Source organism: Lacerta agilis, chromosome 15 (genome assembly GCF_009819535.1).
Source record: "Lacerta agilis isolate rLacAgi1 chromosome 15, rLacAgi1.pri, whole genome shotgun sequence".
NCBI classification, from domain to species: Eukaryota; Metazoa; Chordata; class Lepidosauria; order Squamata; family Lacertidae; genus Lacerta; species Lacerta agilis.
Genome location: NC_046326.1, coordinates 12,631,491 through 12,652,894, shown reverse-complemented (window position 1 = coordinate 12,652,894; position 21,404 = coordinate 12,631,491). Strand labels below are relative to the sequence as shown.

The following is a 21,404-nucleotide window of genomic DNA, read 5'->3' as shown; positions in this document are numbered from 1 at the left end:
TGTATTTGTATTCATTTATCTCTGTCCCTTCACTTGATGGTTTTGAATTGTATTCTACATGATCAGACATAAGTAACTCAGAGAAAGAGCATCTGCCAACACTTGAATTCCTTTTCCTCGTTCCCTCTTGTAAGAGAATGAAGCAGCTGGAATAGGTCTTCCACCTATGTAAATGGGCTAGCTTCTTACTTTACAAACACACTTGCCATACAAGAAGCAAGCCTCCCACCAGCTGTTGCCATTGAAGGAATCAAAGTACCGGTACTTTGTGTATAAATGAGGTATATTTTCTTATGCAGTAGGCATCTTAAAAACTAGACTCTTAAAATTTGCATTAACCCCAAAGTTGAGTCACCAGACATATCTCATGTATTCTGAAGGTCAGGGGTGAGCAAAAAAAAAAAAAAAAGTGGCAACAATATTGGAAATATGGGTAAATGAACAAGCCTGACTGGGTATTGTCCCCTCGTTCTCATGGCCTTTATTTTAAACTCCTGAATTTTGAGCGAGATTCCCAGTGTTGTAAAGCTTCTCAAGTACAAGTTATGCTTAAGTAACTAGCACTTTGGCAGTAATAATTTACCTTTATTTACTGAGCTCACTGTTCAGCGAGGCGTGCTTTCAAGTAAGTATAATAGGTTCCTAAATTTGCAATGCAATCTTATGCATGTTTACTTAGGGAAGGCCCATTCTCTTCAGTGAAACTTAGCCCTAGGATTTCTGCTAGAGTGGTCTGTCCTTATTTTCCAGGGGACAGTCCTCTGAAGTTCTGTTTGGTCTATGTCCAGTTGAAAGAGAGCCCAGGGCTCTCAAAGTTGCCCATTAACTGCTACATCTGGACAGTAGTACCCTGGGGTCATAGATCACCTAGTCAGTCTTCCCCATACACTAGAGTGGGAACCTCAGTCTTAGGGGTCCTGGGGAAGGGCACTAGGTCTGTGGTAGAGAATTTGCTTTGCATGCAGAAGGACCCAGGTTCAATTCCCAGCATTGGGTTGGGAAAGACCTCTGCCTAAAACCTGGGAGAGACCTGCAGACAATACTGTGCTAGATGGGACAACTGTCTAATGTGGTATAAGATAGCTTCCTTCATTGGGTTTGGGTGCGGGGCTGAGGCTGAACTTTGAAAAATGACGGTGCTACTGATTTACCTAAAGTTTAGCCAGGCATCTCCCAGAAGATATAAAAAGGAGCAGCACTGTTCACAGAAACCCAAAGAAACACGCCCTGCAAGCACTTTAAAGCAGGCATGGGAAACATGGCTGTGCAGATGTTGGATCCACCTCCCATCAGCCCCAGGCAGCACAGCTAGTGCCATGGTCTAGGTGCAGGGAACTGGAGTTCAAGAACACATACTGTAAGTGCAAAACGTTAGCACCTCCTAAAGGGTGTTCACACTTACATTCAACAAGTGGACCATTCACACACACATAGTTGAGCTGCACATCAGTCAGCACAAGATAGCTGAGCAGTGCAAATTGGCAAGCATGCACTCTTACAAACACTTGCACATGTGTAGCGACGCACCGGACATGGGTACAAGCCAACATGTGAACGCGTCTCTAGAATGAACGTGCAAGGAGAAGGGCAGGATCCTCTTCTGAGCTGTGTGCGCTTGTTACAACGCAGGGACCACTTGGAATGACGTGGTTGTCCAGCAACCTGTGGGTAAAGGAGGGCTAAAGATTCCTAATCACGGCCAGGATGTATGTTCATCTGCTTGCCCAGAGCTGGAAAGATGATAAAATATGTGCGAGGGCGGACTGGCAGATGAAATTATAGGACTATGCAGAGATGGTAAGATTAACTGGGAAAATCAGAAATCGGGGGGATCAAAACTGCAACAGAGAATGGGATAAATATAAATCGTATTTGCAAGAATATCATTTCTGTGAATGAACATGTAAAATCAAATTTTAAAAAAATATGTTAGTGGAGGCAGGAAGCCCAAGTGTCATCACCCTTTGCCTGACTCTTGTCTAGCAGGTTCGGGATGGAAAGATCTCAGCAACAGTTGTTGGAAATCACTTTCTTCTGACCCCCCCGGGGGGGGGGGAGAACCACCTCTCAAAATCTTCCTACAAAGGGTGCAGGGGCAGTTCCTAGCTAAATCCCCAACCGCGTCTACTCGGAAGGAAGAAGCCCCGCGGCTGCATGTACAGAGGCGCTTACTACTCCCGCGTCAGCCGGGCTGGGACCGACGGCTTAAAGATGCCGCGAGTTTGCATTCGTTAGCAAAGCGGTGGCTCCTCTGCGCTCTCTCTGGCCTCGGGACGCCATTATGCTGCCTCACCCCGGCGGCCGGGGCAGGAGGCGGAGCCGGCGCCGGATTCCTCCGCCCGGCCCCTCGCCGCCGCCTCTTCCTCCCGGCTCTCTGCCAGTCTCTGCCCGGCTCTTGCTCTCGACGCTCTTCGGCGGGAAACGCCGCTTGCTGATCAGCCGGGGGAGCGGCCCTCGCCGCTGGGCCGGTGAGGAAAAAAATGGCTAAAATTTGGAGAGGGTTGGTGGGCTGCTGGTTTGACGGCCTCCCCTTTCCTCTCGCTCTTCTTTCCTCCCCACGTGGGGTGGAGGGGGGGGGTCTCTATTCCTAGGGAGCGGGGCGTGGGAGGGATGCTTTGGCTTGCCAGCACCCCCCCCCCACGCACCCACCGTGGGAGACTCTTGTTCCTTGTTTCATTCGCGCATCCCGCTTTCCCCTCCCAGGAACTAAGGACGGCATGCATATGTTCCCCCCCCAATTTGCCCTCCCAAACAACCCTGTGAGGTAGGCTCGGAGGGCCAAAGGAGCGTCGTCGTGGCTGAGTGTTTGTGCTTTTCGCTGCTGTTTTAATTCGGGTGTCCATATTGCAAAACAAGGAGACTAATAGCTTCATTTTAAAAAAAAAACACAAATTTATTTGGCTGTGCATGCACATGCCCTTCTGTGTCCTAATGCACGAATGTTTTCAAAAGGGTGGGCGGTAGTTCATATATGTTGTGTCTTTGCAGGTTTGGGTACCTTTCCGAAAAGTGAGCATGGGGGATTTTTGAGGGAGACTCCTCCGTGTGTGTGTGTGTGTGTGTGTGTGTGTGTGTGTATAAGAGTTATGGGTTGGGATAAAATTTTGATTGATTGAGGGTAGGAATTGTGGCTGATAAGGGACTCTTTTAGTTAGCTTAAAACTTTGATTTATAATCTGTTTTATGAAAGCTATTAAAATGCTATAATGGTTGAAAGTTGGTTTATGTAATAAATGGCCTGGCAGGTTTGCAGAAGCCCATGGCTATAGGCAGTAAAGTTATGCCCTGTGTTGGGACCTGCATGCAACAAAAACATTGCAGTGTGCTCCTGTTCAAGGTGCTGTTTTAGTGACATTTTTTGGCCCCTTACAGGCCTCAATTTTTATTTATTTATTTCTGCAAAATTCTCTTTTGGGTGAACTTCTTTTTTTTGCAATCAGTAGGTGTACTGTAGCACTTCAGCACTGTGTCTTCAGAACTGGAGAAAGCCTCACCTGCTGAATTACTTCCTGTCTAGCTGTTATTAAAAGTGTGAATGGGGGATGCAACAATGTGTATTGCAGAGAAGGCAATTCAATGAAGTCTTTTATTGAGTCCTTTTCATTTAGTGGCCTGTAACCTCTCATTTAAAAAAAAAAAAACTTGAAAAGCAGGCTGTGTTGCACATTACTCTTCATATAGGAAGAATTCTGTGTAATTGAAAGCTTGTCCGAATTAAAGAAATTAGTGGTCCTAAAACAGTTGAGTTTGTTTTCTCCTACTGGGTACTTGCCTTGTTTTGTGGAACCAGGCATTCTCCACAGTGGGTGTTTCATTCCACAACACCATTTAACAATTTGTTGACAGGAGCAATTCAACCAGTGAGGTTCTACAGGCCTGCATAAAAAGGTATGGGAGATTGGAAGCCCTACTTGTATTTAAAAAACCAAAATAATCCACATCCATCCTATATTCTCTCAACTCCTGCCAACCATCTTGAAGCGGCATGGCCAGTGTTCAGTGATGATGGCAGCCATAGGTTCCCCAGATCATAGGAAAATAAAGAACCAATGTGAGCCACAATTAAAAGTCCTACGTACGTGGTCAGTTTCTGGCTGTGTTCTGAGTCAAATGGGTTCAGGTTGTTGAGATTTTCCTGGGCAGATAACTGAGGACACGCTTTTTCAGCCCATTCTATGCATATTTACTCAAGCAAGTTCCAGTATATTTGGGTTAGGTGTGCCTAGGATTGAATTAATCACATTGTATCCATCTAATTTCTACTCCAGAGTTGACCTGCTGAAATGAATGGGCCTAAGTTAGGCATGTCCATTAACTTCAATGGATTTACTCTGGGAGAACTACTTGAAAATGATTTACAGATGGTATTTAACACTGAGTAGGCTTGCTAAGATGTATACTGTAATAATGTACAGAATCAGATAAGTGCCTGAGATGTAATGAGATTGAGGGTACGTTCTTTCTTATGTGGTGGACCTGTAAAAGGGTAAAAAAAGTATTGGGAAATAATTTATAATGAATTAAAAAAATAATGTTTAAAAGCACTTTTCAAAAAAACAAACAAAAAAAAAAAAACCAGAGTCATTTTTGTTGGAGATAATTTAGATTGAAATTCCCAGGTGTCGAAAAAGGTTATTTATGTATGCCAGTACTGCGGCCTGTGTTTTGTTAGCCCCAAAATGGAAAACAAGCAAGGTCCCAACTAAAGAAGGATGGCAACTTAAGCTGATGGAATATGCGCACCTTGCAGACTTAACATATAGACTAAGAGAACAAGACGAACAAACGTTTTGAGAAAACTGGAAAATGTTTATTGAATATATGGGGGAATTGTGTACACTTGAAAACCTTGGTAGCATTAAGATTAATTCAACAGTGTAAATAGGTTTTGGTGGACATAATACAGTCGTACCTTGGAAGTCAAACAGAATCTGTTCTGGAAGTCAATTCGACTTCCAAAACATTCAGAAACCAAAGTGCGGCTTCTGATTGGCTGCAGGAAACTCCTGGAGCCAATCAGAAGCCACGGAAGCCCTGTTGGGCATTCGGTTTCCCAAAATAGTTTGCAAACCGGAACAATCACTTCCAGGTTTGTGGTGTCTGGGAGCCAAAAGGTTCGAGAACTAAGCTTTTCGAAAACCAAGGTATGACTGTAATGGAATACTGAATGGTATAGTTTATGTAAAATATTCAGGGATATAAGAAGAAGAAGAAGAGTTTGGATTTGATATCCCGCTTTTCACTACTCTAAGGAGTCTCAAAGCGGCTCACATTCTCCTTTCCCTTCCTCCCCCACAACAAACACTCTGTGAGGTGAGTGGGGCTGAGAGACTTCAAAGAAGTGTGACTAGCCCAAGGTCACCCAGCAGCTGCATGTGGAGGAGCGGGGACGCGAACCCGGTTCCCCAGATTACGAGTCTAGCACTCTTAACCACTACACCACACTGGTGCAAGATGAAGTATGGAAAGAGAAGATGGGAAGTCATGGATATTTTAAGGATGTTTAAATGAGTATTCTAAATTGTGAAACAGAAAATTTAATAATTATTATATTTATAAACACAAACTTCAGTGGGCCTACTCTTGAGTAGGACTAGCACTGAGTACAACCCCCAGCATTCTGAGATAAGACTTCTATATTATCCCTTTTAGCGTTCCCCCCCCCCCAGAAATAAGCTGCCTTATACTGACCAGTCTATTAGTCCATCTAGCTCAATGTTATCTACAATGACTGGCTGCAGCACTCCCAAGATTTCAAATAGGGTCCTTACCTGGAGATTGAATGTGGGATCTACTTCATGCAAAGCAAATTCTCTGCCACTCCCGCCACTCCCCTTCTGCCTTGGCAGCCAAATACTTATGACCCTTGACTTCCGATTCCTTATTTCTTTGATCTGCAGAGTGTGTCCTGTTTGTCAGGATGGCCGTGCCTTTTGTGGAAGACTGGGACTTAGTGCAGACCCTCGGGGAAGGCGCTTACGGAGAGTGAGTATAGCTTAGACAATACCATGCAACATATTATATAATACGTGGAGGTAAATTAATGGTTCCAGAACAAGAGTAAACTGTAAATTGAAATTGCTGCTGTATTCTTGTGTCGAGGGTTGTAAAAAAATCACAAGAGCTTTAATTTGGGTCGTTGAATTCGCTCATTTTTTTTCCAGGAGGAGAAAGTGTGTGCTGTGGCTGGCAAGCAAAGCTGAAACTTAACACATAATAATACATGTTCGGCGAAGAAAGCCTGTCTATAAAAACCCTGCTTTCCACTTTCTCTTTATATAGAGTTCAGTTGGCTGTGAACAGACGCACGGAAGAAGCAGTGGCGGTGAAGATAGTTGATATGAAATGCGCTATAGAGTGCCCAGATCAGATTAAGAAGGAGATATGCATCAACAAAATGTTAAATCACGAGAACATTGTCAAGTTTTACGGACATCGGCGAGAAGGCACTATTCAGTATCTGTTCCTAGAGTACTGCAGCGGGGGAGAACTCTTTGACCGAATAGGTACAGGGGATTTTCTGGGATAGGAAGACAGGCCACAGAATGGTCATTGGGTGAGGATGCTCTCCAAGGGTCAAACGGTTCATTTATTTAAGTCATCTATATACAGTCGTTCCTTGGATCCTGAACACCTTACGACGTGAACGTTTTGGCTCCCGAACGTTGCAAACCTGGAAGTGACTGTTCCGGTTTGCGAACGTTCTTCGGAACTCGAATGTCTTGACGGGGCTTCCGATTGGCTGAAGGAGTTTCCTGCAGCCAATCGGGAGCCATGCTTTGGTTTCCAAATGTTTTGGAAGTCGAATGGACTTCCAGAACAGATTCTGTTTGACTTCCAAGGTACGACTGTACTGCATTGGGTATAAACCATTATCAGCTGCTGCCCCACGGTTGTGTAGCTTATTTGCTTTGCAGGGCCTGAGGTTTCTTCATTAAGAATTTCGTTGCTTATTGTTTGGCGCTGGGATTTTTGTATGGGCAGTCTTTCTATTCCAGCCCCACAGCTTTAAGTCTGAGATAAAACTGAATAGGTGGGGAACCCGTGGGCCTTCAAATGTTGTTGGACTACAACTCCCATCAGCCCCAACCAGCATAGCCAGTGGTCAGGGATGATGGGGGCTGTAGTCCAGCAACATCTGGAGGACCACAGTCTTCAGCTCTGAGATGGGAATTCGGTTAAGTACATTCAATTCCGTGTAGTTTTCATAAGATCTCAGACACACTGTGCCTCAGTTAACATTCATTGAAGTTATAGCTGAACTATGTTCTATTTCTGGATTATGGCACCTGATCGGGGAGCAGTTTGGATACAGCTATACAGTTGTACCTTGGTTTGTGCACACCTTGTGAGTCGAACGTTTTGGATCCCAAACGCCGCAAACCTGGAAGTGCGTGTTCTGGTTTGCGAACGTTCTTTGGAACCCAAACGTCCGATGGGGCTTCCACTCCTTCAGACTGGCTACAGGAGCTTCCTGCGGCCAATTAGAAGCCGCGCCTTGGTTTCTGAACATTTTGGAAGTCGAACAGACTTCCGGAACGGATTGCCTTCGACTTCCAAGGTACCACTGCAACTTGCATTTCAGGGATATTTAAACACATCCAAAGCAAGCCACCTCTACAGTAGCCTGCAATCCTTTTATGAACTTAAATCAAAACAAAAATTGTGTTTGCTGCTATCAATGCTACTGTGAAATATGGTGTTCAATTTGCTACTAATAATGCCTTCGGCCATAACTGTTTCAGGGAAAACAACCAGAAACGTTATATTGATTAGAAACGCTGCTATCACTGTGTAAATTTTGTTAGTATCTTTCTTCATGAAGCTATGGTGCCTTCTTTGCAGAGCCAGATGTAGGAATGCCTGAGGCAGAAGCACAGAAGTTTTTCCACCAGCTTATAGCTGGAGTGGTAAGTTTATTTATGTTGCTTTTTCAAGCTCTTTTTTTGTGTGTGTGTGTGAAAGCAGGTTGAATGAATGCTTTCTATTAATGCCTTGTATCATTTTGAAAGGTCTACCTTCACAGTATAGGAGTAACGCATCGGGATATTAAGCCTGAGAATCTGCTGCTAAATGGAACGGGTAAGAGAGAGAGACCGCTTCATTCTAATGGTCTATAAATCTGCTGCTGCCAGAAAATAGGTTAGCAGAATTATTTTCAGATTTTAGATGTCATTTCTTTAGTTCAGTATCAATTTTCCACAAGTGAAAAAGCAGCCCGCACTTTGGATGTGAAAGCTACCACAAGTCCTCTCTGTTGCTAACACCAAACATCAAGCAGTCAGAGGACTTGGGTTTGGGGTTTTTTAGCATTTCACTCAGCTATCCTTGATTTGGAGCAGCAATAGAAAACTTAATGCCTGCTTATGTAGACATGGCCCACTAGTATCAATGGGATATTTTTGAGCTGACATACTAAGGGGCAGGGTAGATTAGTATCAGTGACAAATTTCTGAGCTGGCATACTTAAAAGGACATTTTTTTTTAAAAAAAGTTAAATGTTGTGTCTTTAGATCAATGTTACTTTACTGCAGGGGTCAGCTACCTTTTTCAGCAGAGGGCTGGTCCACTGTCCCTCAGACCATGTGGTGGGCCGGACTATATTTTGGAAAAAAAAATATGAACGAATTCCTATGCCCCACAAATAACCCAGAGATGCATTTTAAATAAGAGCACACATTCTACTCATGTAAAAAAAAACCAGGCAGGCCCCACAAATAACCCAGAGATGCATTTTAAATAAAAGGACACATTCTACTCATGTAAAAACATGCTGATTCCCGGACTGTCCGCGGGCCGGATTGAGAAGGCGATTGGGCCGGATCCAGCCCCCGGGCCTTAGTTTGCCTACCCATGCTCTTAAGTGCGCTTCAAACAAAGATGATGAATTAGAATGATGCCCAAGAAACCTCCTTTATGCTTGCGTTTGTTTAGATAATCTCAAAATCTCTGACTTTGGACTAGCAACTGTGTTTAAGTACAATGGCCGTGAGCGATTGTTGAACAAGATGTGTGGCACGCTCCCGTACATCGCACCAGAAGTCCTTAAAAGAAAAGAATTCCATGCCGAGCCAGTTGATGTTTGGTCATGTGGAATCGTACTCACTGCTATGTTGGCCGGAGGTAAGAGCTACCCAGGTTTTAATTCGTTTTATTCACATTAGCTTGTTGATAAGGATTTGCCTTTTAAAACTAATGCCCTACATTTACACAACAGGGACGCAGATCAGCAGTGTGCTTTGGTGGATTATCTCTTGGGAATTTAGGATATTGATTAAAGATATAGATCTAGTTCATTCCATTGCCTGCAGGCCTTCACGATTCACCAGAACAAAGAATACTGGTGGGGAGGGGACATTAAAAAAACAGAGGAAGGCCCATGTACATTTTTCATTCTTGAAAAACTTAAGCAAGATTAGAACAACCAAGAACCGTAGCAGTTATGCAAAAGTTGCTGGCTGATCTTATTAACTTGGAAGTACAAACTTTGTGACTGATTTCGGTCACATAAGATGACGCAGCCATGGCTTGGAAGTTCGTACGCCACTCTAAAGCTTGAGCTGGAAAGGGAGCCATCAGAGGACAAATACATGTGGTTATTTTGTCTCTTTAAAAATGACACCATAATAGTGCATTTATTAGCACACAGTTACACAATTCATAAATGGAGTTCTGCTAAATCTGCCTTCCAGTGTAGCTAAGGGGAGATTGTTGAAGTTAATTAACTACCCTCTAACCTTCACTGTCCGTATGGTTACTCACAAGTATTGCTGAGAACATCTCTCCAACCAAGCTGTCTACCACGAGAAAGCTCTCCTCCTTTTAAAAGCAGCTATGTGAACTTTTTCCTCTCCTTCAATACAGTGGTACCTCAGTTTACGAACTTAATCCGTTCCGGAAGTCCATTCTTAAACTAAAAACGTTCTTAAACTGAGGTGCGCTTTCCCTAACGAGTCCTCCTGCTGCCGGTGCCCTTCCACCGTTCGGATTCCGTTCTTAGACCGAGGTAAAGTTTGCAAACCGGGACACTATTTCCGGTTTTGCAGAGTTTGTAAACCAAATCATTCTTAAACTGGACTGTTCTTAAACCGAGGTACCACTGTACATCCTTTTAATATCTATCTATCTATCTATCTATCTATCTATCTATCTATCATCTATCTATCTATCTATCTATCTAAAATTTAAGCAGATAAAAGCACAACCATTTCTACCGATTCAACTCCAAAAGTAGCAATAATACGCTTATAACAAGTTTCCAGTCTTTGATAAACCTGCAAGATACTGCATTAAAAAAAAAAAACTGGCTTTGGAAGGGTCATTTCAGGTAAAGCATTCTATACATTCAGCATAGAATGTTCATTTATAAATGTGTTGCCGAAACCAGCATTTTTAAAATAATAATAATAATAATAATAATAATAATAATAATAATAATGAATTATTCAGTTTTAGCAGCATACAACTACTGATTCTCTCAGTGGTTGATAGTTTCATATAGTTTTAAATATTGCAAGCAGCCCTGAGCAGTGGTTTTGCACCAGAAGGGTAGGACATAAATGCTGAAAAACATATAATAAAATGTATTTTTAAACAAGTGTATCTGCAATAATTTTTCGAGGGATTTGGCTTACTGCATAAATCTGGAGCATATTGCATAGTAACCATATTGTCTGATAGTGTGACATTTGTAGCCAAGCTGGAACACACACACAAAAAAGAAATTGTCGGAGATTTTCATTGCTCACAGCTTTACTGGAGACAGTTTTTCTAGTCTAAGTAGTTATTAATTCCTCGTTTTGAATTAGCTGTGTAACTAATGTGGTTATTAGTGACCTTATTATAACCCTTGGGTGTGTGTCTCTTCCTCTTAAAATGCTAACATCCATTCGGTTGAAACCGAAACGCCTTGTCCCCAGATCACTGACAAGTTTTGTCAAGAAACGCGGCTTTCTTTTCTTGCAGAATTGCCATGGGACCAGCCTGTTGACACATGTCAAGAATACTGTGATTGGAAAGAAAAGAAAACATATTTTTCACCATGGAAGAAGATAGACTCGTTGCCGCTAGGTACAGACCTTTACTGCCTGTTTTTATATTTACTCGGCGGGCAGTCTTGATAGCTTTGCTAAGAAATGAGCGTGTTATTTTTCCAAGTACAGATCATATCCCCCAAAGAACATCTTTAAAAGTTCGGCGACTCTGGTTCATGTAAAAATTGTAATGATTTATTTGAAAACTGGTGGAAGAAAAGTTTGAGGGCATCTCCATTGAATTGCAAGCCATTGCCACAGAAGGTGGGCAGTTTCAGAACTTGTAGGCCATGCATATAACCAGATTCTTTATTTCTTTGCAGCTTTACTCCTCAAACTATTAACCGAGGACCCCGCATCAAGGCTTACTATTGAAGACCTAAAAAAGGACAGGTGGTACACAAAAGCTTTAAAGAAAGGTATTTTTTTTAATAAAAAAAATGCATGTGAATTTTATATGTAGCTGCATATTTGAAATCTTTTGACACCTAAAAACGGTTCAGTTGACATCCGTCATATATGCCATTGAAAGGAGTGAGTTATATATTTAAAGATATTGATATTTACAATTTAGGTGGCTCGCCCCATTTTAATCTTACTTCAGGATAGATTTCGCTTGCTTTTTCATCCCCTTTGCTGACCAGTCCCATTTAATAAGGGTTCGTTTTGGGTTAATCCTGGCATAGGCAAACTCGGCCCTCCAGATGTTTTGGGACTACAATCCCCATCATCCCCGACCACTGGTCCTGTTAGCTAGGGATCATGGGAGTTGTAGTCCCAAAACATCTGGAGGGCAGAGTTTGCCTATGCCTGGAATCGGTACATTCACATTTGACTCTAGGATGAAAACCAGTGTAAATCATTCCAATATTATGATTCTGCACACACACACCTCCTGAGTGACATGTGGGAGCACCCACCTAAATGAAAATTGTGATGTGGAAGGCCTCCTTGGTCACTTAGTCACTTTGATTCAACATGTTAACTATAACAATGGGAAGAAGTTGTTGTTGGTCTGTGAATTCTGCAGATCATTTGGCAGTTCTATTGCAATTATTTGATCCCACCATTCATGAAGTTTGAATACGGTGGTACCTTGGTTCTTGAATTTAACCCGTTTCGGGAGTCCGTTCGGCTCCCAGAATGGTTCGAAAACCAAGGTGCAGCTTCCGATTGGCTGCAGGAGCTTCCTGCACTCAACCGGAAGCTGCCGAAGCTGCGTCGCACAGTCGGCTTCCAAAGAACGTTCGCAAACTGGAACAATCACTTCTGGGTTTGCGGCGTTCGGGAGCTGATTTGTTTGACAACTAAGCCGTTCAACTACCAAGGTACCACCGTAGGTGGTTTTGAGTTTACGTTAGTGTTCACAAATACAAGTGATGTGTGTTTAGCTTCTTTTGGTCTTGGGAAGAGTGACAAGCTGGCACACAGCACATTTGGAAAAGTTGGAGCCATTAAAAAACAACAGCAACTATCCAAAAATTAAAAAAATTCCTTCCAGTAGCACCTTAGAGACCAACTAAGTTTGTTCTTGGTATGAGCTTTCGTGTGCATGCACACTTCTTCAGATACACTGAAACAGAAGTCACCAGACCCTTATATATGGTGAGGGGGTGAGGAGGGGTATTACCTGTTGAGGACTGTTAACGACTGCAATTGGTCTTACAGGAAAAAAGCAAGGGATGAGATGGCTAAAAATAGCTTTATCATGTACAGTATAATGAGATAAGAATCCAGTGTCTCTATTCAGACCAGGTCTTTCCATGGCTTTAAGTTTGGTAAGTTTGGATTCTTATCTCATTATACACGATAAAGCTATTTTTGGCCATCTCATCCCTTACTTTTTCCTGTAAGACCAATTGCAGTCGTTAACAGTCCTCAACAGGTTTACCACACCTATCAGCCTGTCACCCATTCCAACCACCCTTCTGAGTAATACCCCTCTTTACCCCCTCACCATATATAAGGGTCTGATGACTTCTGTTTCAGTGTATCTGAAGAAGTGTGCATGCACACGAAAGCTCATACCAAGAACAAACTTAGTTGGTCTCTAAGGTGCTACTGGAAGGAATCCCCCCCCCCCGACTTTGGCAGATCAACACGGCTACCTACCTGTAACAGCAACTATCCAATCATTTTACTTGGGATTTACTATGTACTTAACAATGAATGATAAAAATATTTTTCCCCCTTTGAAAACTGAGTACTAGTTTTTCTTTCTAGGCATAAAGCGGCCTCGAGTCTCCTCGGGGGGACTATCTGATTCCCCAGGATGTTTTTCTAAGCACATCCGATCTGATACGGACTTCTCTCCAGTGAAAAGTGCACGCAGGTGAAAAATACATTTGTTCGTCGTGTCCAGCACACAGGCAAAAACGTGTGTGTATGTGGTGTCTGGCTAATATTTTTAACTTGATGGGGAATTTCTTTTCTTTTTTCTTTTTTTACTCTGAAGCTCTGCAATGGCTTATTCAGTACTGCCATATCTTAAGACGTGTTCCGCGAGTAACAAAACCAGAGGGGCTCTATGGCATGTCTGCACTGTGTCACTAGGCTGCAGTAGCCAGTTTAGCAGACCCAGAACTGCACTTCTTTCTTGCCTCTCCTTCGCTGCAGTGCTGCCTGCCCCCTTGATTTGACAGATTAGGAGCTAAACAACTCGTACACAGCAGGCGAGGGCCGCAGCGGAGATGGTTTTGTATCTCAAAGCACTCAATACCAAAGCTGGGGAACATATGGGACTTTGATGTGTGTCTTAATATGAGGATTAATCTGATGGTTCTAGTGTCTGGCTCTTATTTAAGTGCAGGAGAAAATGGACGGAGGTGGTGGTATGTTTTAAGTCTTGCAGAGCATAACAAAAGTAATATGTTGAAGTTGTGTGGTAAATGCTACCATCAAGGCTGTGTGTGTGTTATGATTCCGCAAACATGCAATGCAGGAAACAAGTGACTTTGGGGTGGCCAACTCCCAAGAGACTGAACTACTCACAGAGTTAAAAACTGGCAGTGATCTAAAAGGCGTTCAGGTCAAAGTTGAGCTTTGAGTTCAGGTCAAAGTTGCATTGAGTTGTTGGGCTTTTTTTAGGGAGGAGGAAAGCCCCGTTTTGGGGGGTGCAGGGCTAAAATGTTGGGCTTTTTTTACAGGAAGCCTTAAGTTGTTGAGCTTCTTTGCATACCAAAGAGCTCCAGTGATCTACCGATCTAGTTGTTGTACGTGCCTGCGTTAAGGCAATTCGATAATGACAGAATGATTTAAATAATGATGGAAATTGCCAAGAAAAAAGTCCAACTTAATGCCCAGTTATGAGGGCCAACGCGTGTAGCGGTTAACTCCCCAAAATAAAAGAAGTTCTAGAAAATGTGTTGCTGCGCCATTTAGGAACGTAACACTGCTTTGTTTTCGTTGCTGCAGTGAAGAGAAAAAGACCTGCTCCAATTCTCAGCCGGAACCTGGCACTGGACTTTCTTTGTGGGATAACGGTCCAGCTGGCATCGATAAGCTAGTGCAAGGCATCAGCTTCTCCCAGCCAGCCTGCCCAGAACACATGCTGCTCAACAGCCAACTGCTTGGCACTCCCAGTTCTTCCCAGGTAATTTGGTCCGGTGGCTCAGGCTGTCGGGCCAATCGGAACTTTCGTTGTTTTGGGAACTTGTAGAGGCCCTTGTGCTTTTGTACCGTAACAGCAATCCCTCCCTCAAATTTAATGCTTCTGCCCTCGGAAAAAATATATACACCCTGAAACAAACAATGTAGTTTATTGTACAAAACTCACATATAAATGTACAAAACTCACATATACCTACATTAGTAACAGCTATGACCTCTGCTATTTTTAAGCAGCATTTGAACACTGTTTGGCATGGAGCTTACTAGTTTCGAACAGTCACTGTTGATTTTCGGATCCCTGTACCACACTTGAATCAGCGCCTGAATGAGCTTCTCCATAGCCGTACAATCTACATCACGGAGGCGACTTTTGCATATAGCCCACAAATCTCAATGGGATTTACGTCCGGGGAATTCCCTGGCCAATCAAGTACCTGTATTTGCTGCTCTGTCATGAATTTCTTCACCACTTTCGATGTGTGACAGGGGGATAGGTCCTGCTGCAATATCCCAGTATGCTCAGGATACCTCTTTTCCAGCTCTGGAATAACTTCTCTTTCGTAGAACCTCAATATATTGTGGCGAGTGCATCATTCCTTCTATTGTCTGCAGGCTTCCGACACCATAATGATCAACTGACTTTTTGCGTTTGTTCTGAGTACAGGATTACGAGTAACATAGAAAACATGCTTTGTTTCAATTAATTTGCACAAGGGTGTATATATTTGCACAGGACACACATATTTTTAAATGATTGCTATGCAATTCTTTAGCCTCGTAAAACAATGCAAAGCCTTTCGATGAAAACTTGACATTCATTTTAGCCTTCACCTGACTTCTAGTGTCTTCCTTTCCTAAGAATTCATGGCAGCGCTTAGTGAAGAGAATGACCCGCTTCTTTTTGAAGCTGGATGCTGACCAGTCTTACCACGTATTGAAGGAGGTTTGCGAAAAAATGGGCTACGTCTGGAAGAAGGGCTGCACAAACCAGGTATGAATTAATTGTGTGTGTACATCACACACAAGATGGACAGACAGGCATTGTGGTGTAGGCACGATTGATGGCAGCAAGAGAGGGGGTCTTCTTAGTGGGTGCAGCAATATTATGGAACACCTTGCCCTGTGAGACATGGGTCATTTCTTCATTGTTAGTTGTTACTTGGTACATATATTTTTATTCTGTCAGCTGGCAGGAAAAACCAGCTCTAAAAGTCGTGATTTGTCTGATGATTGCTTTTGTTGTATTTTTAATTGTTCTCTTGCATTTCTGTTGGTTGCTTTGTTTTTATTTTATTCAACGTGATTTTCTTGCATTTTCACGCTGTGATTTTAAGTTGTAAGCAGCACCGAGTAGGGCAGGTATTTAAAAAAAATAAAATTAATTTGCATTTACATACTTTTATGCAGTGGTTTTTTTCTGGGGGGACGCATGCTCCTAAACATTTTTTTTAGAAAAAATCACTGCTTGTATGTATTTACATACAAAAATAAATATACATATTGTTTGTATAGCTAGGAAATATACAATGTCCTGGAAGAAATAGTTATTTTTTAATTCAAGGCCTGATGGGGAGATCTTTAGCCAGATGCATCCTCATTTGGTTGCTAGTGAGAAAAATAGTTTTGAAGGCTGCCGTAAACTTAGAGAGCCTAACTTTGCAACTCCAGAGGTTTATTTTTTTATTTGATTTGATTTGTATACCAACTTATATTGGCAGCTCTCAGGTGGTTCACAGCGTACAAAAAGTGAGCATTATTCATTGTAAATATGCTTTGTAAACCCCTTTCCTCTGATAAAATACTCATTTTCCTTCTAAGGTTACCATATCAACCACAGATAGAAGAAACAACAAACTGATTTTCAAGGCAAACCTCTTGGAAATGGATGACAAAATACTCGTTGACTTCCGCCTGTCTAAGGTATATACAAAGTTAACCAACGCATTTCGTTCCAAGGATAATAAGCATGCCTTGGCGCTTGTAGTAGATATTACCTAACCAGTCAAACTTACTTAAATAGGAATAAAGCTACATTTTTACCTAGCACAATAGAAAACACATATTTGATTTGACCTGGGTTTTTTAATCTCTTGAGAGAGTTGCAAATTGTGGGGAGAATGTTTTATGTGCGGGAATAGTACTTGGGCTCCATCCAGTGGTAGCTCCTTAGTACTGCAGAAAGTTTTCACACTACCAGCTCCCAACATGTTTTGATTCAGAATATTATGTTTGTCATTGCAGTCATTTTATTCTCTGATCTGTTCTAGCATACTGTATGGGCTGGGGCTGGCGGTTAGTCTCCTGCTTGGTTCAAGAGCTGCAGGGTGCTTAGTGGAAAACTCAGCTATGCGGATGCTACACCAGGGTTGAAAGGTCCGCCTTGGCTGCCTGTTATCTACTGAGCTACCTTCAAAGTTTTGTTGCTGACATTTAAAGCCTTATACAACTTGGGACCAGGATACCCACAGACCACTTCCCTCAGTCCAGGAGACACCAGTTTTTAAGATTGTCTGAGGAGCCCCCGTTGGTTGTTCCACGACTAGCACGTTGTCATTTGCTGACTACACAGAATAATAATCTCTTCTCAGTGATAGAGCCCACCCTCTGGAAAGCCCACCCACAGGCAGTTAATGAGGCAGAAACAGCAATGACCTTACAAAGAATATTTTTCACCCAGCTTTTCCTGGATTCTCATTTCTAATTTTCTAAAAGAATTGTTTCAAACACGAGCTCAGTTTTGTGATACCCAGTTGTATTTTCCTTTTATTTTCTTTTAAAGAAAATTTAGTTGTTGTTTTTTTTAATATTGTAAATCACTTAACAGGGTTTTTTTTATTATACTAAGCAGTATCTTTAAAAAAATGAATCCAACTTATTCCTTTAACGCATTCCTCCGTAATATCTTGATCCAGTCTTCATCAGGTCTGTCAGCTCATCTTTCTGTAGCCAGTCGCTGTGTTAACATTTCTTTAAGGTTATTTCCATATTCAAACAAATTTTGCTTTTGATTTAGTCATAGTTGCCTAAGATGAGTATCAATATTAAAGCTTAGTTCTGGCCGTTTCTTAAATTGCCTTAGCATCTAAAGCATGGGTGGTAAATCTCCAGATGTTGATGGACTCCAACACCCATCATTCCCAGCAAGCTTAGCTAGTTGTCAGGGATGATGGGAGCTGAGGTCCACCAACATCCCGGGAACTACAGATTTCTCACCCCCATTCTAAAGTCCTTCTGGCTTTTGTAAATATACGTTTTCTGTTTTTTCCTTACTGAAAAATGCCTTTGCCTCCAGTGTTTGTGTGAAATGCACCCCAAATTAAATCCATTATATTCAAGATATATTAGTGTATTGCTTCACAGAGACCACAGTGGCTAGGGGGAAATACGTGGCAGAGCAAACCGTCGCAGCCAGGGCACTGCCAGCTTCCTGCAACCAGGACAAAGAGAGCAGGGTGGCTTTATTCCCATCCCTTAACCATGTTCTCTCTCCCATTACCCCAAGTGGGAGGGAGTCTACTACAGCAGCTCCAGGACCCAGCAGAACAGCAACAGAAATTCCCATTGCTTCACTGAGGAGGCCCATGCTGGGCTTTCCTCTTTGTCCATGGAGGTGGAGGTTACAGATCCTGGGCACCTCAGCTACCCTCCTGGCGAGCATAGGATTGCCCTCAGTTAATTCTACTCTCTGGCCCTCTCGATCTTGTCGACTTCCACCATCCCTGACTATTGCCCATGCTGGTGTTTTGGGTGTTGAGTTGGAGCTCAACACTGTAAGGAGGGTTACGGGTCATTCACACCTGATTTAGGAGAATCAGTCACCACCTCTTTTTTTTGCATATGGCTCCTCCACGAAAACAGCTGCATAGCGTGTGAAGATCTATACACCAGCGTAAACTTGGTGAATTCCTTGCCAAATACAGTCGTACCTCGGATCCCGAACGCCTTGGACGTTTTGGCTCCCGAATGCCGCAAACCCGGAAGTGAGTGTTCCGGTTTGTGAATGTTCTTTGGAACCCAAACATCCGGCGGGGCTTCCGATTGGCTGCAGGACCTTCCTGCGGCCCATCGGAAGCCACGCTTTGGTTTCCGAACGTTTTGGAAGTCGAGCAGACTTCTGGAATGGATTCCGTTCGACACCCAAGGTACGACTGTACTCATAACGTTGTTTACTTCCCTCTTGTATCATTTCTCTAGCTAATACATGCACTTCCAACTCCATATACTCACTTGGATTCTTCCCCACCCCACTTCCCTACGCAGGGTGACGGCTTGGAGTTCAAGAGGCATTTCCTGAAGATCAAAGGGAAGCTGAGTGATGTTGTCAGCACACAGAAACTCTGGCTTCCCGTCACATGATCGACATTGTGGTTGAGAGCGGCTCTGTTTTGATTCAGCGGCTTCTGCTAAGGGACAGTCACGCCTGCCATACCCCGAACTCCAGTCATTCCATGGAAATCTTTTGTTTTGTTTAGGTTTTATGGGGATAGGCATTCAAGCTGTCCACATATGGTAACAGGCGATAACTGTTGCGAAGGTGCACATTTGCAGTGGCTGGCTGGGGTATCTCACCCTTGATTATGATCATGAAAGTCACGAGGGGCTTAGCTTAGTTCACATTCTTCACTTAGAAGTCTTTTTTTTTAGGTTGCTCAAGCTCCTCATCCATATGTGTGTGTTTTCCTTCTTTTTTCCCAAAGTAAAAAATAATAATAATCAAACTGAGCTTGAAAGCTGCTGCTTCGTAAAGCACAAGTGTTATCATGCTCCTCTGATGACTTTGGTTTTAAAAAACAAAAAAAGAACCCATACAATTTATTTTATATAAATATGATAAGAGTTGTAGGAATGTTACGTCCAGAATAAGGTCCTTCTCAAATCACTTGACTCAGTTTATGATTATTTGCTCCTAAAGTCAGGGCTTCTGAATGAAGCTATACAGTTGCAGTTTGTTGCTTTCGGTTTCTACTGTCACCCTTGAGAAAACATAAAGCCCAGTGGTGGTTTTTAGCATTGTTGGTTCCAATTTTAATCTCCCCCCCCCATTTTGAGGGTATAATTCTCTCCCCTCCAACCCTTAATAGGTCTGATCAGAGTGGCTGAGCCTTTAAAGTAGAAGTGTGCAAACCAAGGAGAGCAAAGATAAAACACCAGTCTAAATGGAAAGAGATGTAATGGATTAACAGACCCCTCACTCGTTTTCTTTCCTTTTGTACTGCTCTGTCTTTTGGCAAGCAAGCCTGTTTCAAACTGGTTAAACTTGAATGTACCACGCAAACACACTAGAGTGGAGGTGGCCAGATCGTTCCTGACCGTTGACCATGCTGGATGGGGCTGAGGGGAGTTGTAGTCCAGCAAAATCCGGAGGGCACCAGGTTGGCTACCTCTGCACTATGAGAGGCCTTGTTTCTGACCATACTTCGTGACCCATACTTAAATCTACAAAACTGTGAATTTTTTAATGTGTCTGTAAAGAAAATAAAACTGCAAAATAAAGAATGATCTCTGATTAAAAGAATGCTGTCGGTGTATACCATGCAGGTTTTCTTCTTTATTCACACGAAATGGAAGATCCTGATAATGCCCTCTTGTAGCAAAGTGGTTTGGAATAAACTATATCACAAAGGGATATATGCTTGGGCGACCAAAATGGAGGGAAGTATCTATGGGGAACTTGACTTATGTGTTAAATTGAGAGAATTCTAGTGGTTTCAGTAACTGAAGATCTTTTAGGAAGATGTGGTACGGCATACATTGTGTTTCCATTGATACTTGTACAGTAGAACCTCAGTTTCTGAACGTATTCCGTTCCAGAAGACAGTTCGACTTCTGAAACATTCGAAAACTCAATATGGAAGACTCAATACCAATAAATTTATTTATTGCATTAGCCATATGGCCGTAGCACATAGTAAAAGACCAGGCAGTGGCCTGGCACGATTATACAAAGAATACAACAGATACAGTTAAAACATTGGAGGTAAAATCGTGCTGGAAAATACAAATAAAATAAAAAGCAATAGCAGGGCATGACGACAGAGTCCATGTCAGGAAGATACATAAGACTAAGGCTAAGGGAAGTTAGCCAAAAGTGGTCCTGAGTTTCAGGGCCTGTAATATGTAGATGGCCACTCCACTTGAAATCAAGGGGTTGGCATCTACCAGTAAGTATTTCATGCGGTCAACATCCCTGGCGATAGTCGGGATTAGAGGGAAAAGCCTATGTCTTATTGAGGCATATAGTGGGCAGTAGAGGAAGAAGTGAATAAAGTCCTCTATCTTTCCCTTGTTGCATGGGCAGAGTCAAAGATCCAGAGGAGTATTGGAAAATACATCCTGTAAGAATGCTGTGGGGATGGCATGAAATCGAGCTAGTGTAAAGGCCCTTCTTTGTGTAGGATTTATCAGATCACTCAAATAGTGGGCCAGAGATCTAACTGCCTTCACGCGAGGGAAGACTCAATACAATAAGGAAACTCAAAATGGAAGCTGCCTTGGAAGTTCGATTTCCGAGGCGCGTTTAAAAAATGGAAGCATTTACTTGCAGGTTTTTGGTGTTCGGATTCCGAAATGTTTGTCAATGGAGATGTTCAAAACCTGAGGTTCCACTGTATGTATTTATGTAGCTTCCATATACCACAGTGAAGTTTTCTGGGTTTTTTTTTTGCTGTGACAAGCACGTGTTTTGAGTCCTTCATATTAGCAGCAACCCCACACATGCATACTTGTACTGCACTCAGATGATATGTTTTACTGGTATATTTA

General features: G+C 42.6%; 1 protein-coding gene across 1 annotated transcript; it reads left to right on the top strand.

Annotated features, from left to right (window-relative positions):
* Nucleotides 1-2,277: 2,277 nt before the first annotated feature.
* Nucleotides 2,278-19,256, top strand: CHEK1 (checkpoint kinase 1). The gene is made up of 13 exons (XM_033172203.1): nt 2,278-2,468; nt 5,901-5,985; nt 6,283-6,506; nt 7,846-7,910; nt 8,013-8,082; nt 8,935-9,123; nt 10,966-11,070; nt 11,357-11,452; nt 13,257-13,365; nt 14,448-14,625; nt 15,502-15,633; nt 16,461-16,562; nt 18,903-19,256. Exons 1-13 carry the CDS (start codon nt 2,282-2,284, stop codon nt 18,996-18,998), a joined length of 1,638 nt encoding a protein of 545 aa, XP_033028094.1. The 5' UTR covers nt 2,278-2,281; the 3' UTR covers nt 18,999-19,256.
* Nucleotides 19,257-21,404: the final 2,148 nt, after the last annotated feature.

Excerpts from the sequence above, each read along its gene's own strand:
- CHEK1 (XM_033172203.1), top strand. The coding sequence starts at position 2,282 with ATGCTGCCTCACCCCGGCGGCCGGGGCAGGAGGCGGAGCCGGCGCCGG. Across the intron at positions 7,911-8,012 it reads ACCAGCTTATAGCTGGAGTG|GTCTACCTTCACAGTATAGG; the intron begins GTAAGTTTATTT and ends TCATTTTGAAAG. Across the intron at positions 11,453-13,256 it reads CACAAAAGCTTTAAAGAAAG|GCATAAAGCGGCCTCGAGTC; the intron begins GTATTTTTTTTA and ends TTTTCTTTCTAG.